Source organism: Chaetodon trifascialis, chromosome 3 (genome assembly GCF_039877785.1).
Source record: "Chaetodon trifascialis isolate fChaTrf1 chromosome 3, fChaTrf1.hap1, whole genome shotgun sequence".
In the NCBI taxonomy this organism is placed as follows: domain Eukaryota; kingdom Metazoa; phylum Chordata; class Actinopteri; order Chaetodontiformes; family Chaetodontidae; genus Chaetodon; species Chaetodon trifascialis.
This window is the reverse complement of record NC_092058.1, coordinates 27,711,628-27,732,922: the sequence shown is the minus strand read 5'-3', so window position 1 is coordinate 27,732,922 and position 21,295 is coordinate 27,711,628. Positions and strand designations below refer to the sequence as shown.

Sequence of the window (21,295 nt, the reverse complement as noted above, 5' to 3'; positions counted from 1 at the left end):
ACATTTTTCTCTCTCAGACTGATTGACTGGGCTGTTGATGCAAGGTCAGATGGTACACGGGTAATAGGCCTGTACCCTGCAATATGAATGTGTTTTCTTCTTTGTGATACAGTAGTGGCATTGTAAGATACTGCTGTCTGCAACAGCCCTGTCTCCTAGAAATTACATTTATATGCAACTTTGCAACAGCGAATATGTTTTTGAGAGGAACATAATGCCAGCCAACCATATTGTTTTTTTCTTTTAACATAATAAAAAAATGTTGTTAATTAACGCACCTGGCAAGTTGCAAAAATGTTGGTACTAAATATCTTGTAATCTTGCAATGCACTATCCACTCCTAGTGAATAATAATGGTTATGTTTAAGCACTGACAGCGGTCAGTGAGGGAAAGATCATGGCTTGTTTCAATACAGAAAAAGTCAACAGTGACTTAAGACCTACGATTTTTTTTTTACTTTTAACCGAAATCAGGGTCTTTTCCCAACCTTAACCAAAGTGCTTTTATTGGTTAAACCTAACCACAGTACATACAGAAGATGGCGCCGCGGACGGCTGCCTCGGTGTGTTGGTGCGCGTTGTTTTGTTTTGTGTGTTAAATCTGGTTTTTGCGACAGTACCCAGAGCTCTTTCACCAGAGATGAGCTCATGAACATCAGGGGAGCAACACCAGAGGATTTATTTCCTACTTTCTGCTGCCCATCAGGACCAAAACCTCACACCATAAGAACAGTTTTTTCCCATCTGCTGTCAGCCTTATTAACAAGGCCCAGAACCCCCCCGACACTCATCACACTCCACCTCTGCCTGTACTTGTCACATTGACATTGTCATAACTCTATGCGTTACATTAACGCTCAGCTTCGACTTTCTGGAAAAACAGACTGTGTTTTTGAGCCCCCCCCCAAAAAAGACTTGTATATATATTTTTTATTTTTTATTTATATTGCTATATTTTTTACTACTTTAACCGCATATTTTACTAGATGTGTCATGCACCAACTTCACCAAAGCAAATTCCTTGTATGTGTAAAATCATACTTGGCAAAAAAGGCTTTTCTGATTCTGATTCTGATTCAGTCCTGGATTAAGATGTCACAGTCCTTCACTTTGCATACCCACCATCTACCCCGACTGCCTCACTGCATCTCCAGCGCCATACATATAATATAGTGCTTAATTCTCTCAAACATATGTTGTCTCTGAACACAACCCAGATAGCAATTATGTTGTCGCCACAGTGTAATTATGAATGGAAATTAGCTGTATATCAACATAATTCCTTGCAGGCAGGATTGTCAGTGAAGGATGTACAGTATGTTTTATTCACACTCACTATGCAAACCACCTGCAAGGTCAAGTGTAGTGTCCACTCCTACAGTTAGAAGTTGGTTGAACGCAGTTCTTTCCTCATAGTAGTAGACTCTGTCTCTGTCTCTGTGTGATTCTCACAGAATGTCTCATTATGTCTGCAGAGTTGCATTGGTAATATCCATAGGTCTGTGTTCTGGTTGTGAAGTGTGAACTGTAGAAGTAATCTGAGCATTTTACTAAATGATTTACACCAATCACTGGGACGTGATCCCTTTCTGTGCTCAAAGTGTATTCACTTTGGCTTAGGACATACTCAGATGCTGGTCTTGTTCTCTTATCAGCAGTTACTCTTTGCTGAGCTGACTGCTAATGTGTTTAATTAAAACATATTAAATGTGTTTTTATATTGGCATGCAGTTCTGTCTCTTTATAAAGAAAAAGACATACTTTTTCAGTCTCTTGTGAGGGACAGCTTGTTATTTCACATATTCATTCATGCATTTCATTGATTCCTCAAAGTGGCAGTTATTGAGTTGTGTCCAAGCTCCAAAGCACAGTGCCTTTAGCCCCCAGGTAATCACAACAGTCCAAGAGGTGTGGAGGAAGTGAACAGATCTGTGGTTGATGTTTAACTGCTGCAGCCCAGTGTGGCACGGCTAGTCGTTGCTCAGCACAGCCAAGATTTCTCCAATCATCCGTCCAGGTTGGTGTTGGTGCTGCTGTGAGACAAAGATCTCGATTGATCTTATTATTAAAAGCACTGCTTCAAATGCTTTAATCACTCCTGACTTTGTGTCACTTTGATTTTTAGATTGAAAGATTGAGTTTCTGGTAATGTCATTGGGACCTCAGTATTTGTTGTGGTTTATGTTTGTTCTTTGGTATTCATAATTTATTTATAGGCATTTAATTTCCTCTAATATAGATATGTACAGTCTTAAAGTTGCTTAAGATCACTTGTGGTGTTTTCTGCATCGGGAAGACAAAGTGCAACGAGGCAGGCAGCAGTCAGACTGTTGCTATAAATTCTCTCTCTCATATTTATACCCTGCCAGCAGTATCAAAGTTCACTTTTTCTGTCTGTCACATGCGGCTTGCTGAAACACAAAGCAGTGCAAGGTCTCAGGAAAATGACTGAGCAAACTAACCCAGTGTGCTCTGTTTGTGTGTGTTGGCAGTGTGGAAGGTGATGCTCCAGGCAGCGAGGTGGGCGCCTCTGTGGACCCAAGCAGCGGCTACAGTTGTGTCCCAGTGACCCGCAGCGGCGGGCTTGGTCCCGACCACCTGGACAGCCAGCTCTACGGACACATCTTCCTGCCCGGCCACCCACGGCCCCGTCGACCCAAGCTCCAGCATTCCCAGTCCATCCTCCGTAAGCAGGCAGAGGAGGAGGCCATCAAGCGCTCCCGCTCACTCTCAGAGAGCTATGAGCTCTCATCAGACCTACAGGACAAGCAGGTGAGGGGGGATTCACAATGACTTCCATCTCTAAACACCTAATACAAGGATAAGCTATTTTTCTTTTGCATGAAATCAGTAAGGCTGCCCTAATCAGTACTCTTATATTAAATTACTTTCTGTTATGTGAAATGTGTGGAGGAGGAGCAACCCAGACCAAGATATCACAATACAAATACGCAATGTTTGATCTCCATCTTTCCAACACTGTCGTGTGTTTCTGTGAAATGTGCAAAACATCTTCACACGATCCCACTAATAGTGCTGTAAATGCATTTCATTCAAACATTCAAATCCCATGCATATATATCGCAACATAAAGCAAGCAAATGATGAGCCGCAGCAGCAGAAAGAAAGCAAGATCAGTAGTAGGAACCATATACTGTCATGCCAGTAAGCATGTCCCAACAAATCAATCAAACAGCAAGCAAAGAACTGTGCCTTTAAAGACCAAGACTTCTTTTCTTAATACATTTTGGACACAGTGTATCAGAAAATATCAGAACAAAATCAGCTGGAGTGCACGTGACACCTCAGTAGACAAGAAGGCATTTAACAGGCAAAAAAACCTCACATGTGAGATCAGTCTGATTTCAAATCTTATCTCAAAGTGTGCATAAAACAGTCACTGTGTGTCCTATTTCCAAAGTAACATGGTTCTTTCTTGATCTGATGTCTTGTTTACAAGAGTTTTTCTCTTTTGTTGAGCGCATATCCCTCTTAATTCAAGTGGATACGTGACCACAAATATGTCTTGCTTTTTTCTGCCCAGTTGTACATTTGTGCCCTATAGGAAATACAAAGTGGAGGTCCTCACAGGTCCAATATTTTGGACTGGGTCCAAAAAGGATCCATGTTTTATTTGGTTATTAATACATATTGATGCACAGACCTGAGACCCACAGCAAAACGAATAGGACCCCTCATCAAACTGAGTGGACCCGTGAAAACCTCTAGTGCAAGGTCACAATACAATAACTTTTGGTTATCTAATCAAAATGTGACAAAATCCCTTTCTGTAGGAATGATAGTATGATATTACCTGTTTCTACAAGCTGTTGTTAGTCTGAAGCTTCTCGTAGGGGTGAAATAAAAGTTATATAACAGTCGTCTGGTTTGGACACTGGTCCTCTTGTTAAGCAGTGAAAGCAGTGGTCCACGTTCCTTGTGGCAAATTTGAGTCCACTTTTCTCCTTGGCCCTCACATAGTGCACCGAAACATGATTAGTGTCATTCTACTCCACGAGTCCACAGGAAAACTAGGTCAGTGTGTAACAGGCACAGGGCTGAGAGAGTGGGGTAATGTAAATCAGCCCCGGACACCATCCTAATTATACTGTAGGTGTATCACTTTAGTCTAATGATCTCATTTCAGTTTAGTGCACACAATGTAATATACGCCTGACTGATTCCTCTCAGCTGTAGTAATTTTCCCCTCTTTTTGTGAAAGATATTTAAGCACTGCGGCATCCACTATTAATCAGTTTGTATTTCAGCACATCTTTTCTAGTAAATCTTAATATGACATCTTAATTTGTTGTCTCTTTATGATTATTTTTTATGTGGAACAGCACTGTAGCCCCCAACCATGATCATATTTTTCCTCTAAATCTTGTTTGTGGTAATTTTTCCATGAGCAATTCTTCATCATTATTTGGGCCATTACCACTTCAGTCAGAACTCAGTCAAACTGGGTTTCCATCACAATTCAACATTATCCATCTTCCCTCGGGGTCTATTTGAGTCTAATACACTCAATTCCAGCCATTTTTAAATGCCATCACCACTCTTCTTGAGTTATTAAGCTATGACAAAAGCAGATAAGACAGCAGCATCATTCTTCATTCTGTCTAATCCATGTTTCAAAGGTAATAGTAAGACTATTACCTTTGAAACATTTCCAGCCAGATGAAAAGCAGTTTTTGTCCCACATTAAATTTTGTGGACCAAGAGTTATTTTAAGTGACATACCCAATGAAATCTATCTTTTGTGTCACAAATACTCACCATCTATACCTTGAAAAAGCCTCTTTGAAACTCTGAAGTTCTGCCAGAAGTAACATATTTCGTCCTACTTTGGTGAAACTATGATGACTGAGTATGGATGGAGAGCAGTGAAGTTAATTGTTTCCACGGATGTTTCTGGAAAAAAAAAAAAAAAAAAAAAACTTGCCTTTTGAATCTGTTAGACCCGAAACTGGCCCCAGCAGCTTTGAAGCAAACTACAAAATTTCAATTTGTCAGTTTGGCAAAATAATCTTAAATCAAGGTCCGTTAACTATTTTCTGGCTCAGTTGTTGTTACAAGACCTATGTATAACATGATTTAATACGCAAGATTACACTAACTGAGTCATCTCCATGACAGTTTAGCAAACTCTGTGTGTTGAGAAAGACTGTGACATATGGTTGAAAGCTCTGATTGAGCTTTAATTATTTTGTCAAACTACTATTTACAAGGTCAGGAATGAAGTTTCTTGCTTTTTAAAAGCATTTGATACTAAACTTGACTCATCTAAGTCAAGTATCACTTAAACTTGTATCCTAAAAAATCCCAAAAATATTCCTTTCAGAGAACTTCATGCATTCACAATCCCTGTTTTCACTTGAGATCAATATCCCTAGTTGTCCCATTACAGAGAACATTTGTAAGGTTGGATGGACCAAAGACTGGAGCTAAGAGACTATTCTGCTGCCAGGTGTTTTTCAGATGCATTTATGACAGCAACTTTCCTTGTCTTCTTGCAGGTGGAGATGCTAGAGCGTAAATATGGTGGGCGTTTCATAACCCGACATGCAGCCCGTACCATTCAGACAGCCTTCCGCCAATACCAGATGAACAAGAACTTTGAGCGTCTTAGAAGTTCTATGTCTGAGAACCGTATGTCCAGACGGATCGTCCTATCCAATATGAGAATGCAGTTTTCCTTCGAAGGACCTGAAAAAGTCCACAGCTCCTATTTTGAGGGAAAACAAGTCTCACTAACAGATGATGGGACCAAAATCGGAGCACTGGTGCAGTCAGAGCATGGTGGGGAAATGGGCATGCAGGCCAAGACTCCCACAACACAGAGTGACTTCACAGATGCTATCACAGAACTAGAAGATGCCTTCTCCAGGCAGGTAAAATCTCTAGCAGAGTCCATAGATGATGCTCTAAACTGTCGCAGTCTGCATGGTGACGACAACCAGCAGGAGCCAGGGAGAGGCCACCAGGATATGGACCGCGATGTCAGCTGCCAGGTGAAACCTTCCCACAGTGCTTCAGAACACCGCAAACTGGACGAGATGACCGCGTCTTACAGTGATGTCACCCTTTACATCGATGAAGAAGAATTGTCACCACCACTGCCCCTGTCTCAATCTGTTGACCGGCCCTCCAGCACAGAATCAGATTTGCGTCAGCGTTCCCTCAATTCTTCCCAGGACTACTGGTCACTGGCTCATAAAGATGAGAAAGGTGACACAGACACCAGCTGCCGCAGTACACCATCTCTGGAGTGCCAAGAGCAGCGCTTGCGTGTCGACCACCTACCCTTACTGACCATTGAGCCTCCAAGTGATAGCTCTGTGGAGCTGAGTGATCGTTCTGACCGCAGCTCTTTGAAGAGACAGAATGCCTACGACCGGAGCCTCAGCAACCAGCAGAGCAGCCCCAAACACATTAGCCACAGCCTGCCACCCCGAGGTCCTTCCAGAGAAGAGGATGCCACCCGCCATCGACCAAGACAACTGGAGGCCCACCTGGCCATAAATGGCACCGCAAATCGGCAGAGCAAGTCAGAGTCCGATTTCTCTGATGGTGATAATGACAGCATCAACAGCACATCCAACTCCAATGACACCATAAACTGCAGCTCTGAGTCCTCGTCCAGGGACAGCCTGAGGGAGCAGACGCTCAGCAAACAGACCTACCACAAAGAGACTCGCAACAGCTGGGACTCACCTGCATTCAGCAATGACATCATTCGCAAGAGGCACTACCGCATTGGCCTAAACCTCTTCAACAAGTATGTAAACATCACTGCATTAGATCCTTTAACAAAGTGCAAATGCAGATCCAGACACAATCTGATACACAATGCATACCCAATGAGGGACAGAAGAGGTTATGTAAATAAGATCCAGCTTATCATACTTGTGATTTAGAGAATGTTTTTTATTGAGGAACCCAACATGAAACTCACCATAAATGTGTAATGATGTTGCTTGAAACACAGTTATCTCTCTGTTCTGCTTAAAGTGCAAATGAGTCTGGGGCTCAATCTGCTCCACTTCATGCACAGCAATTCGTCTGAGATTGTGTGACTCCATTTAATCATAGATGACTGTGGATTTGTTTTTTTTTCACATTCAGCCATTAAGTTCCTTTTAATCATTTGTGATCAACACCACAGAGAACAGTAGCTCCCTCCTCCCCACTCTGGACCTTCATCCCGTTCCACCACCTCCCTCCCTGCCACCCTAAATCCTGTCCCTCATCTGACACACATTGGACCAGGGCAGAAGTGCAGTGGGATAATCACAGATTTGGATTGTGTCCTCCATCACGCCTTCTCTCTCTCTCTCTCTCTCTCTCTCTCTCTCTACCCTCTCCTGTGTCTCCAGGAAACCAGAAAAAGGCATCCAGTATCTGATAGAGCGGAACTTTGTTCCAGACACTCCAGTGGGTGTGGCCCACTTCCTGCTCCAGAGGAAAGGCTTGAGTAGACAAATGATTGGCGAGTTCCTGGGTAACAGACAGAAACAGTTCAACCGAGATGTCCTCGAGTGAGTTTGTAGCGAGCAATGTCTGAGGAACACATTTGTATGTGGTGATCGATCATTTTGTCTTAACATTGAAAACATGAACACTCTCTTAAACAGGCTTTTGATTGACTTGCCAACCATGCCAGTGCTCAGAATTTTATTTTATCTGCCTTTCAGGAACACAAATCATCATTTACGTCCAAATTGGGTCGCCAGTTTGCAATCTACACTCATTCAAATAGCCTTTGAGTTTCCGAGTACTAAATAATGACTCAAGTTACACCCAGGAATTAAACAGAAGTAGAATCCACACAGGAAATTGCTGTGATGCCCAGATAAACATACAGACCCCATTTATATTCCTCAGTCCTTTTTATAGGGAAGGGAAGCCGGAAGGATCATATTTTCCAGTATAGATTCTTTGGATCATTCAAATAGCGCCTCTACTTTATACTTATACTCCAGACTGGACAGACTTATCTGGAACACAACTGAAGCACAGCAGCTCTATCAGAGCCCATTGAGATTCAGTGGAGGATAAGGCCAGGAAAGGGCCATCAGTGTCAGTTTGACAGGCATATCTAAAGGGCTCCTTGAGAAAATGTCTATAAATCCTAACATGCAAGGTAACAAGGTATCAGGGCTCTGGAGCTGAGTCACAGTCCTCACTTCAGCTGAGGAAGAAGTTCCTCCTTTATTTAAAAAGTGGAAAATTCTCCATTACACCGACAATTCTTGCATTAAACCTGCAGTAATCAATATTTTAAATGAACAGCATGCACCCAGCTCTGGAGTTATCCTCAGCTTCGCAGAGCTTTTTACAGTCTTTCAGGTCATTGTTTTTGGTTTTAAAGTCTGAACTTACTGTTCCTGTTTTGGTTAGGTCTTAGTGCTCCCATGAATCTCAGTTCCAGTATCCAGAATTCAATGGCAAGAACTGTTGACCCCACCGTAGAGTATTTGTCCAACACCAAACCACAGACAGACAGTTATATGGTATTTGGTATAAGGTGATATTATGTCAAATATGTATGTGATATGGAGTCCTTCCCACAAGTGGCCAAAAATGAAATTGAAGTACTGCTATTAATAAAAGTAAATGTGTTTGCAGTAAAATGTACTCAAGTATAAAACGTTAAATTAGGCTACTGATGGTGACTGGCAGCAATAAAATTCTTGAATTTCCACCTCAAGGAATTTTTCATTTTTTAAAGAAGGAAGGAAAGAGAAGGGGTAAAAAGAATTAGTTTTTTACAGATTGAGAAAACTTACTGAATCGATATAGATAATTTCTACAAAGTATGTCACCGTGTTTCCGGAAAAAATATTCATTTCAGACATGTTTCACCTTGCAGCAGCAGCAGCTGTATTTATGCCATACTGAATGTGGAAATTAGCAAGGAGCTGTAATTGTGGAAAAGTAGGTGTAGCTGATGAATGTAGTGCATTTTGTATTATATCATATTTTATTGTAGTGTATTTCCCAACTTACCTAATTATGTGTTTTTCACCAGCTGTGTGGTTGATGAAATGGACTTCTCAGCGATGGAGCTGGACGAAGCGCTCAGGAAATTCCAGGCACACATCAGAGTGCAGGGAGAAGCTCAGAAGGTTGAGCGGCTAATAGAGGCCTACAGGTAAGAAACTCCTCACAGAGAAACATGACAGGGTTTTATCTCCAGCTTAGTCTCACTGATGGCTGGATCATGACAATGATCACCTCAAGTCATGTAGTTTTTCCACAACAAGGAGGAGTAAAGTGAGGTTTTTGGAAGTAGGGTATCACATCAACCTATGTAACAGGATGACAGTTACCAGCTTCACTGATATGTCTAGTCATTTCCACCAACACAGTGTGTATATATAATGGACAGCACAAGCTAGTTTTGCACAATTTCAAAAACGCCTTTACCCTCTAAACAGAAGTGACACCAAAGAGTCACTGTCTTTCTTTAACACTGTCAGGTGTAGGAGCATCGGTGCAGCAGTGCAAAGCCATTTTGAATGCAGACATTGTTCGACTAGCTCTTTGCAGAAAATTCAGAGAAAATTAGTTCAAAAAGCTGAGGAAAACCTCCCTCAGGGCTGCTGATGGATGTTATTTGTCCCCTCATTTATTTACTCCAAACCTCTGGTAGAAAGGTGCTCCATGCCCACAGAGAATTAGCTTCGATCAGCACTGAGCAAGGACATTTCAGCCTCAGTAAACACCACAGTCACTGTTACATTTTGGAGATAATGATAACTGATCATCTGGCACTTGCCTGCAGCCCAGGCCAGATATGATCATGAATTCACTTTATGGTGACTCAGAAAGCCGTTAAAGGGCCTGTCTGGTGGCTGCAGGCTGTATTGACAGTCTTCAGTGATACTGGCTCATTGTGCTCTTGACTTCAGGCTATGAAGCATTATTTAACTGTATATGACCACAGCTCAGATGGTAAGGAGCTCAATGTCAGTGTCAGTATCAATATTGATATTGATACTCCTCCATAAGTGGAAGTAACAGGGAACATTAACAGGAAAGTATTCAGACTTTTTCCTTGATCTCCTCAATGACAAACTTTCTGTCTCTTGTGTTCAGTTGGATCTAATGTTGATACTGTGCTCCAGTCAAACTATCATTTTCCTCACTTTTAATGTAGTTAAATATAACCTATAATGATGAAAGGGCATAGCATCATTTTTGGACATATTTGTGGAAAAAAACACTCTTAGTGGGCGTTTCTCATGACATCAGTTGAGTGACAACAGAGAGCCGGCATTGTTAGGAGACATGATGTCAGCAGTACAGGGCATTATTTCATTCCACTCAACAAGCCACATACCTATTCGCAATTTAAGGTGCACCTTCACAACATTCAAGAAAAACTCTTTTCGATGATTACAGCTTTGACCAGATGAGTCAAAGAAACACAGAGGAAATATATATCAGTTTCTCAGCAAACATAATTTCTGTTCAGTACAACATGACTCTAAAGTTTCTATGTCCAATATCCTCTTTGCAGCCAACGATACTGCATCTGCAACCCAGGTGTGGTGCGACAATTCAGGAACCCCGACACCATCTTCATCCTGGCCTTTGCCATCATCCTCCTCAACACAGACATGTACAGCCCCAACGTCAAGCCTGAGAGGAAGATGAAGCTGGAGGACTTTGTTAAGAACCTTCGAGGTACTTTGTTCTCCCTTCCTGCATCACGTCCAGCTTATATATTAATATTCTGCTCAAATTGGGTTTTGTGCATGCATTTTGCCTTGATTAATGGCTGTGCCAATAAGGTATTTGCGTGCGTGCGTGCGTGCGTGCGTGCGTGCGTGCGTGCGTGCGTGCGTGCGTGCGTGCGTGTGTGTGTGCGTGTGTGTGTGTAAATCATAGCCAAGAAAGCCCTGCTGTTGAGGCAAAGCGCTTTTTAGTTGCCCTCAATAGATTTTGAGGGTATTAGAGGGGGCTTTGTGGCATGGCTAACTCATTTCTCTGCCTATTGGAGTGTCAGTAATTAAAGTACAGTATTGAGTGAAGGATAAATACTTGTCCTCAGAGAGGTCTGAAGGACATTTCTGTCTGTGCTGTCAAAAATATGTGCAGTGCAGCAGTATGTAAGTCAATTCATGGGTTCACCAGCTCTCGTAAATCTGTGAATTAATCATTAATCCTTCTCTTTTGCACTCTCTTTTCCTCTCATCCTCTGACAGGAGTGGATGATGGGGAGGACATTCCCCGAGAGATGTTGGTAGGGATATATGAGCGGATTCGCAAACGAGAGCTCAAGACTAATGAAGACCATGTGTCCCAGGTCCAGAAAGTGGAAAAACTCATTGTTGGAAAAAAGCCGGTAAGTTTGCCCTTGAGCTGCTGCACATCGAGTGTGACCACTTTTATCTTCCCCCTCCATTCAGGAGCTGAATCTAGCAGGAGCATGCAGAACCACATTACCCAATGTACCTCTGAGCTGTGACAGAGAGCACTCGCTTATTCATGACCAACATCCTCTAAAAATGAACAGAAATGAAGGAACATTCTTTACCTGAACCTACTTTCTTCACTGTGTGACACATTGATTCCTCATGGAGACCTTCACAAAGAATAACTGTCTAATGTGTCTTTTGCCCTAAGTGAAGTGCCATCTGACAATCTCTGTCATAATAAATGAGATAAAGAGGCTCACACCCAATGATCTTGAAGGTGTTTACTTGAAACATCCACCCTTCCTTCCATCCATTGATGTGTTTTTCATTAGACTAACTCCACTTTAGTGAAACAAATCAGCAGAAGTTCAGGGGCCGTGATGATGTCATGATCATAAAGGTTGACACAAACTGGCAACACAACGTATTAAAAGAAGTAGTGAGGGACCCATAAATGTTTGCTCTGTGATCCATAGAACTAGTTCTGGTGATTTTAAATTTGGCCCATATTTCTTTTTGCACATTACTTGGAATGTCTTTCATTTGATGTATTTTGAATGTGAAAGCTCCCGTATGTGTTCACTGAGGCCTGTGAAATAACTCTCGTATCTCTCATTCCCATAGATTGGCTCGTTACACCATGGTCTGGGCTGTGTAAGTATTACTCTTTCTGTCATCTACATCTTAAGGTTGAGTGGAAATATTTGTAAAATACCCAAAGTCTTTATGGAACAGATGTAAACACTGTGGAATGCATACATTTATATTTTTGCAAGTCTACCTCGAAAACCTCATTGAGGCAACATGAGACCAAGTAAGGAATGATGCTGTGCTGTGTGTGCAGGTACTATCGCTTCCCCACAGGAGACTGGTCTGTTACTGCAGACTTTTTGAAGTGCCCGACCCCAACAAACCACAGAAGTTAGGCCTGCACCAAAGGGAGATCTTTCTGTTTAATGACCTGCTTGTGGTACGGTAGACATTATTCTTCCAGCACATTGAGAACACACTTGGGCATTCCACTGAGAGTCTAAACCACAGTATATGCTATCCTTCTTTCATAGGTTACTAAAATTTTCCAAAAGAAGAAGAATTCTGTGACGTACAGCTTTCGGCAGTCCTTCTCACTGTATGGCATGCAAGTGCTGCTCTTTGAGAATCAGTGTAAGTGCCACAGAGGCTTTTGTGTTAGCTGTTTCTGAGGGCATCAGTGCGCTTCAAACAAACTAGCTTGAATAAGAACACATCTAAAGGCAGAGGTGTTTATGGCTGTCCAGAACGGCCATACTCCAAGGCAGGGTGAAAACCCTGCTGTCACAGAGAGGGACGATACTTGATCAGTTGTAAGTTACACGTTCGGACAGTCTCTCCTCAAACGGGCCGACAGTTTTGCTCTCATTAGTAAAAACAGAGCTTGAGAGAGAGATCCTTATCCACACACCAATCCCTGCATGAAGCAGGTGTGGTTGTCGGACAGGCGCCCTAGTCTGGTGTGTTGGGGGGGGGGGGGGGGGGGGGTGTTCAGACAATGCTTGATGATTCAACAAGCATTTTGTTTGAAGCACACAGGCACCTTCATGGTTGCAGAAGTGTTGTCTGTTATTGAAGCAACCTATTTCTGTGAACTCCCTCAGTGATCTGTCTGTTTTGTGTGGACGTGGATTTAAGTATCAATATCACCGCTCCTTAGATTATCCCAACGGAGTCCGTCTGACCTCGGCCATTCCTGGAGCTGACATCAAAGTCCTCATCAACTTTAATGCACCCAATCCTCAGGACCGCAAAAAGTTCACTGACGATTTGCGAGAATCTATTGCTGAAGTCCAAGAGATGGAGAAGTATCGGATAGAATGTCAGTAAAAGTTTTTACTTTAACATTTTTAACCATACTGCTGTATTATGCTTGTGTTAGTCAAATGAAAAAAAAAAAAAAAAAAAAAAATGAGGAGTCTGGATTACTGTTAACACTGCATGTGTCTGTCCTGCACAGCTGAGCTAGAAAAACAGAAGGGGGTGGTGAGGCCCAGCATGTCCCAGACGTCAGGGTTAAAGAAGGAAACAGGCAACGGCAACCTGAGCCGGGCAAGCCTCGACGACAGTTACGCCATCGGTGAAGGTTTGAAGAGGAGCGCCCTCAGCAGCTCCTTACGTGACCTCTCAGATGCAGGTAAAATCACAGGTCGCCATGGTAACATACTATCTCACGTCTTAGCCCTCCGGTAGAGTCTATACCCAGGCTTGATGCTGGCATGATACTATTCACTTTTTTGGGTGTTAACTGATTTGGAAACTTGGAAGAAGCGGAGTTTCCTGTGTAGTTTTGATTTGGCTGGTTGCAGCAACTGACCTGCCAATGCAGAGTCTCTTAGGGAACACAGCCCCTGAGCCATGAAGCCAAGGAAGCAAGGAGATAGAGATGGGTGTGTTTGCAAAGTCGCCCAGGTGTAATTTACTAGAGGCTATCAACTAATAATCCTGTGACAGCGGCGGGGGAGGAGGCAGTGCTATGTAGGTCACTGTGATCAATTTGAGCATCTTAGCGGTAAGAGGAATTAATGTTGTGTGGTTGATTCAGGCAGGCTGCACAGAGTCGCCTCCACACTGCAGGGCTGCTCTACACAAACACACTCAGTGAGCTCAACACAGGGTTCAGATTAGCAAAGAATGAATGAATTGAGCTGTTTGTTTGTGCAGTCTTTATAGAGCCTTATCAGAACTGGATTAGAGGGCCTCTGTTTCCTTTAGGAGCTGTTTGTGCATCATTCAGTTTAAGTTAAATTTACAAGATTTGAGGTTCATTTTGATATGCTTAAAAGTGATTCATATTAATACTGCTTCCACTACCCTTAATGGGATTTTCACCAGTTCACAGGTTTACAGGTATACACAGGGTCAGTTATGAGGAGTACTGCTCAGCCTGTGAAAACAGTTGTACGTCTTCTGTGGCTCCGGTGGTCTGAAGGACCCTGATGATGTCATCAGGGTAATCTCAGTCTTGGCTTGGAGAATTCATTTTTTTTAATACCTCTGTTAGAAACTGGAGGCATGGATTTGACAGATGTAGACAATTACCAGACAGGGAAGGTCACACTTTTCAGATTGTGACAGATTGTGAAATTCAGGATAAGCTCTGCTGCTTCTATATTGACCACTCTTTTTTAATGTTTTTCTTGTGAGCCTTGTAGCTTGAAGGATGCAAAATGCTAAATTGCTGAAGTATTTTATGCAGCCAGATTGCAAATCTTTCATTGATGGAAGGTCTCCTGCCAGCTGTGCTTCAAGTTGCTGCGTAGACACGCAGAGAAATCTTCGAGCTTAAGCTTCCCCAGAGGTTAACCTTACTGTGGAGTTATAGCAGTGACTTGCTTCTTCTCTTTCTTTAGTGCCTCTTCGCCTCCCTTTGCCATAGTGACAGTCTGCTGCTAGCTAGTCATGTGCCACTTTTGTCACCTTAGGGTGCTAGCCCCCCCACATCATACTAGACAGAAGGGATATGTGCACCTGTGTTTGCCAGGCATGTCTAATCTGTCATGTTACATGTTCTGGGCAGGCAAGCGTGGGAGACGCAGCAGTGCAGGATCACTAGACAGCAATATGGAAGTAAGTAGGACGCAACGGATGCTGAGCTGTCCTCTGACTTTATGTTGTTCACTCCGAACACACCAGTCTCTGTTTTTTGTTTCTCTGTAGTTTGAGTTTTTTCTGTTTTGGTGGTGTTCTTGTGCAATGTGCATGCACTGGGCTGAACTGGAATGATCCACTGTATCTGACACGTGTTAACCCTCGATGTACACAGCATAACTAACTGACACTGACTCACGTTAGGGCTGCTTTGTGTTCATGTTAGACTCTCACCTTTGAGTCAGCCTGTAGTGGAGTCGTAGATTTTAGCCATCTCCTGAATTTTGTCCTTTTTTTATGTTTACTGGAAGTGAACATGGCTGTGCTTTGTCAGTTCCAGCTACTGCATGCCGCACAGTTTGAAGTGTCCGACTCGCACGGCTTCCTTTCATTGACCCCTGACCTTGACAAGAAGTTCCTCCCCTTTCCTTTTTTATTGTTGCACTTAGCCAGCAGAGTACTGCAGTGAACAAATCTAAGCTTAGAGGCACAGATTAGACTATTAACATACTTTATACTCCCATAAGCCAGGGTTAGACTGATTTAATTGTTGATCATTTCAGTTTTTCAGAAATCCTTAAGATTGGTGTAGTTGTTAAGTTAACAGTTAATGAATATGACGTGCTTTTGAGACTTTATTTATCAGTATTCAGTATATAAAATGGAACTCGGTGTTTCTGCCATCAGCACCCACAGAGAGTGCAAAGATGAACAACCTGCACTCCATACTGACAGTTTCTCATGCAACCTTTTAGCACCCACTGGTCCACCCTTGGAACGCTGGCACTAGTAAAACAGACTACAACAGACTGGTCGTGCTATGAAAAGCTGCATGAATTTGAACATGTAATACATAGTATGTATCAATAGATTTTTAAGTGTATGAAAACACATGAGCACATCATACTGGATCTACTAATCACTGGGAATAGTTTAGTTTGCATGTTATGCATGGCTCTGAAAGATCTGCTTCATTTGACGTCATGAACCTTTGTTTTGATCGTTCTGTATTTATCTTGTTATTCTGTGTTTTTGTGCCTTTATAAAAAACAGCCTATAATTCCTGTGAAGTTTTTTTTGTTTGTCCTGCTGAGTGGGAATACAGAAACATCAAAACACATCAGTTAACTCAGTAGTGCATTTCCAGTGAACCTTACAGCACTGCATACAAATGTGTGCACTGTGCGGGCTGTGGTTTCAGATTGTTCTATTAAGTGGGGGCACATGAAAATTAGAAGGATACTGTAACCTTGGAAACCAGATATAAGAGTGACGGGAACTCACCACAGCATCAGCAGTCAGAGAGAGAGTCTGAAGACTTACAGGAGAAGCAGTTCATGACAGTGCAGACACTACAGGCTCTGACAAGCTCAGCAAACTGAGCCTCCAAACCATTTAGAGAGAGTGGACCGTGAGATGTTAGCACGGATAGACAAACAAAGGCAGTGAACTGGAAAAGGAAATGGAGAAGCTTTTCCACAAGGCAGCACAAGCAATCATATGAGATTTGAGATCAGCTGTAGCTGGTCGTGGTGTCGGTGCTGCTGTGTGAGGAAATTGGCATACTGCACGCTGCAGAAGCCAAAGCAGCTGGGAAGATGTGTTTTTCTTTCCACAAATATGCCTTTTGATCCTTAAAAACACAAGGAAATTTGAATCCGCGGCATACTTTCCCTCTTGCTCGGCCATTTCCTGCCGGACTTGCTGTATCTCTGTTGTGATCTGTGTCTTCTCTCTTGCAGGGGTCCATCATTAGCAGTCCTCACATGCGGCGGAGAACCCCCTCCAACCGAGACTGCCCCTCCCGCCACAGCGGCCAGTCCCTGCCCAACTCATCGTCACTGCTTGGATCTTTGTTTGGCACCAGGCGGGTGAAGTCCCCCAGCCCCACCCCGCAACCCCTGCACCCCACCCTCATCTCCCACACCCCTCACCCTGCCAACCTGCACCACACAGCCCGGGTGGAGACAGACACGCCAGTCCCCATGCATCACGCCCAGTTCTGTCACTTGACCCAGAACCCCCCACCTTACCACCACCACCACCACTACCATCCGCCGGCACACTTGCAGCACCCTCCGCACCAGTATCACCCGCCCCCATCTCACGGCCAGCAGCAGCCCTACCCGCCTCACGTACAGCACGGCCACGGGAGCCACCCGACACTCTCCTCCCACCCTGCTCATGGCTCCCACCACCACGGCCCGCCGTCAGCACCCTCCCAGGCAACCAGCAGCACCAAGCCCAAGCACAGCGGTATCAGTACAGTGGTCTGAGGCGCACAGGGGCTCTCTGAGCTCTCCGACTGAACTTTGATTTTATTCCGAGGCTCACTCTGACATGACAGTCGCACTGTGCATCGTTAATCTGGGGATGTGAAGCCAGACGAGATCCTGTGCCTCCTTCAGCATTTTTTGTTACGCTCGTCAGTGGGGCAGTTTATTCAGTATAAACACATTTCTTTTCTAGTTGCTCCTTTCATTTCATTTCAGGTCATAAGTCAAGTCTGCCTGCTTTAAGAGCAACAGACAACAACACAAGAGCATGCACAAAGACCACAACTACTGTTTCTCCTCAGTAAATTAAAGGAACATGATCAAATATCTTGCTTATTAGTATTTTACAGACAAAGTAAATAGTAATCTTGACTTTAATGCCTACAAAGTCATTTTATCTAGTGTGAGGGTAGTTTGGCTGAACAGACAGACAGACAGACAGACAGACAGACAGACAGACAGACAGACAGACAGACAGACGGTCATCCTCAGCATTAGCTGTATGAGTATTTAATGTAGCGGTAGCTCACAGTGCACTGTGATATCTCTTTTAGCAGTGATTAATGTGCCAATTATTGAAGCATTTACTAATTTAGTCACAAAAATGCTTTATGTATATTGTGCATAGTATTTTGTAAAATAATATCAACTGTTATTATTCTAATTATTATTACAGAACAAATGGCATCAATTTAAACTTCTCAGTATTATACTCGCACATAGGTGGCATAGTTTCACTGTTAAGAAAACAATCAAAGATTTTAATAGTTAGGCAATTCAGTAAGCTGGAACACTACTGTATATGGTTGCCTTTGAGTTAGAACTCAGTGAAGATTGTTGAAGGCTGGTGCAGACTTGCACACTGCCTGCATACAGTCTCATCCACTGCACTTGTGCTTGGTTCGGGGTTGTCGCTCCTGCTCTGGAAAAAGGAAAAACAGATTCATCCGAATGTCCGCCCTTCAGTACTGGCTGCTTGTCCGACATCATTTTATTTTTTTATCTATTTTTTTAGAGTCCAATAAACAATATAAAATGCTCTATATGTTGTTCTGCAACCTGGTAGGATTCTTCAAGTCCGTTCTGCAGGAGGAGGAGGAGGTTTTTGGAGTTTTTCAGTGGAAACTGAAGGAGTCTGTGCGAACTGTGTAGCAGGGAAACAGCAACATGACTGTTTCAGTGTGTCTCCTGACGTGGAAGCTCTCAGCTGGCTGAGTGTGCCCTGTCCCTCTTTGGCTTCGTTATGCGTCTCTGGAGCAGTGAGCATGTCCTGCAGTGCTGTTTACTCCCTCCATTGGACTTTTCCTCAGAGCCGCGCGGACACCACAGTACAAAAAATCAATAATTATCATTCTGTGATGGTGATAGTACTCGTATGCTTCACTCACCACAAATGTCAGTTTTATATCAATCGTCTTTCTGACATATTATGGGATGGCTGGTTGTACCTCCCAGCCGTCCTGTGCACAGTATCTGTGGTGTGTGCAGAGCGGAGGCAGGGGGCTGGTGTGCTGGAGCATATTTTCTGTTGAAAGTGATAGACACAGCACTTGTTCTACTTAGTTAATATCAATGGCCGAAGTTAGTCTGTATCTACTTAAAGACTATGAGATGGATTGTTTTTTTTTACTTGTATGTGCAATATGTATTTACTTTTTTGTGTAAGAGCAATTGCAGTCTGGTGGTTGTTCCATTTTGTTAGCTCTGTCAGTTTTGTCTTTTTTCCCCGACATCCTTTGTCATTTCTTCCTCAATGTTTCAGTGAAGTACAAGTATCCACATGGATTTGGAGGGACTGGACCTTCCACACTGATAAAGAATGTCAAAGAAAATAATTGCATGTAACAATGTATTTCGAGGCTATTTTCTAACTATTGTGTATTCCCAAACTATATCAGTGTTACAGTTGACAGTTGTTAAAAATGAATGGTAGAATAGTTTTGACTTCGTCAATTACAGCTAAGTGAAGTCAGCTATGTATTTGTGTCACTCCAGAGGATAACCAAATCTGTATCTTTTCCTGATCCACATACAGTAGTTTACTGGATCTTTAGTGTACAACAGTAGTTAAAGCTGGATGTTATCACAGCTGAGGAGAGGAAAGGTAGAGCAGGCGTGATGAAAGATGTACTCTGTCATCTGGAAATCAGAGTGATTGGACAGGCAGCCATGAATATAATGAATGGAACTCTTTTATCTTCGTATTTATCATCTGTCTCTGTCATTGGCTCACACATTACTGTTGTCAAGTGTCCAGTAGATCAATATTCTTAAATACATCTTTCCTCAAGGTCCAAGTTTTCAAGGTACCGCTTTCCAATACAGCACTCTTTATAAAGGGTTTAAAGGGTTGATTAATAAAGATAATTAACTATTAACTTTATAAATGGTTAATAGGTCATTTATGGATGTTTTATACATTGTAAATAAGCCATACATAAGAACAATGTTTGTGTTGCAATGTTCTGAAAAAATCCCTGAGGCTGGTGTTTATCCTTCAGCCAATGTTTCCTGTCCATCAGAAGACCAGCGTACTGGTGGCTGTGACATCCAAACACCCATAGCAGGGCAGCGAAGAAGACTGCACATTAACAAACATCAATGTAAACGTTGTATGGTGTAAAATAAACCTAAAAGTCAGCTTTGTAAATGTTGGATGAGGAAGATAATGTACTCAGATAATGTAGTGTACATCACTGTGGTCGAAGTCAACAAACAGCCTGAACTAAAAGAGTGTAAAGACCAAGCAGCTGTTTCCATTGAACACCACACGAAATGTATTCACCTTAATGACATCAAACATTAGGAGCACAGGTGCTGTTTCTCACAGCAAATGCCATATATTTATATTATTTATTGTATATTTGACACTGGCGTTGTTTAGGCCATCCTCCATTAAGAGCGCCATGATCTGGGTCACTTACCACCTCTGCTAAACGATTCTGGGGAAAACCTTGCTGGAGGAGGATAAACATCAGACAAAGACATTTTTCACAGCCTCGCAACACAAATATTCTTCTTACCAATAGCTTATTAGTTGCAACCTGCAAACCCTCTAAAAGCGTTGCCTTATTAGATAGTGGTACCATGTTTAAAATGGCACTCACGATTCAAAACGTATTTTGCAGGCTTTAAGTACTGTAGGCTACTCTAAAATTGAATATCTGTCAAATATACCGCATTTAATGCAGCGTATTGTAGGTTCTAGTCAGAAAAGTGCCAATATAGCATGGACATTACATTTCAAATCAGTACCAAATAAAGAAGGGACCAAATTAAATTGACCCACCACAACCCCACAGTTGACTAATGACTACGTCTGTCTTCAGACCAACAGTAAGTCGGATTACTAGTTAGAAGTTATGGAATAATGGTGCAGACACCAACCGAGCTTTGTTCAATATTGAATTTTAAACCTGTGTTTTCAGTCACAACCCTCCACTTCCTTCAGAATACTGATCTGTTGTAAAACCTGTCCAGATCTGTCCGTGTGAGGTGCTTTGTTGCATGCCATCGATGCCTACCGTTTTCTTTTTTCTTGTCTTTTCTTTTTCATTTTTTTAAGTGTTCTATTGAGCAGCGGGCTTGACTAAATACTCAGTGTAGCTTTGATTTGTCTGACTGATGCTTGTTTACATTTAGATGATTTCTGGCCTACTAGTGTGTCTTTTCGTTTAAAGTTGTGTCATTCTCCTCCGACATGCATTTCACCTCTATTTCCACTGTACAGTCTAAAGACATGCAGTATACTGCTGAGTGTAAATAACAAATCCATGTGGGAAAATCTAATGTAACTTGTTGAAGAGGGCTTGAAATGGAGGAAACATTTTAAGGGTGGATAGTTAAGAATAAGAAAACATGTAAATAGTCTGTAAATTATTATTATTGTTATTATTATTATTATTATTATTATTATTATTATTATCATTATTATTATTATTATTATTACTTCTACTCAATGTCTGCAGT

At 42.4% G+C, this 21,295-nt stretch overlaps 1 protein-coding gene across 8 annotated transcripts in view; it reads left to right on the top strand.

Annotated features, from left to right (window-relative positions):
* iqsec1b (IQ motif and Sec7 domain ArfGEF 1b) overlaps positions 1 to 17,762 on the top strand; it is a 184,503-nt gene extending 166,741 nt beyond the window's left edge. For 7 of the 8 annotated variants that reach the window (XM_070958362.1, XM_070958361.1, XM_070958363.1 and 4 more), the window contains 13 exons: positions 2,493 to 2,772; positions 5,520 to 6,781; positions 7,380 to 7,541; positions 9,035 to 9,157; positions 10,529 to 10,695; positions 11,217 to 11,356; positions 12,054 to 12,083; positions 12,274 to 12,399; positions 12,494 to 12,593; positions 13,120 to 13,281; positions 13,420 to 13,596; positions 14,980 to 15,029; positions 16,793 to 17,762. In XM_070958362.1, coding sequence (XP_070814463.1) covers positions 2,493 to 2,772; positions 5,520 to 6,781; positions 7,380 to 7,541; positions 9,035 to 9,157; positions 10,529 to 10,695; positions 11,217 to 11,356; positions 12,054 to 12,083; positions 12,274 to 12,399; positions 12,494 to 12,593; positions 13,120 to 13,281; positions 13,420 to 13,596; positions 14,980 to 15,029; positions 16,793 to 17,326 — 3,313 coding nt within the window. In that variant the 3' untranslated portion in view covers positions 17,327 to 17,762. The remainder of the gene's footprint in view (positions 1 to 2,492; positions 2,773 to 5,519; positions 6,782 to 7,379; positions 7,542 to 9,034; positions 9,158 to 10,528; positions 10,696 to 11,216; positions 11,357 to 12,053; positions 12,084 to 12,273; positions 12,400 to 12,493; positions 12,594 to 13,119; positions 13,282 to 13,419; positions 13,597 to 14,979; positions 15,030 to 16,792) is intronic. The other variant, XM_070958367.1, reaches the window with a different exon arrangement.
* Positions 17,763 to 21,295: the final 3,533 nt, after the last annotated feature.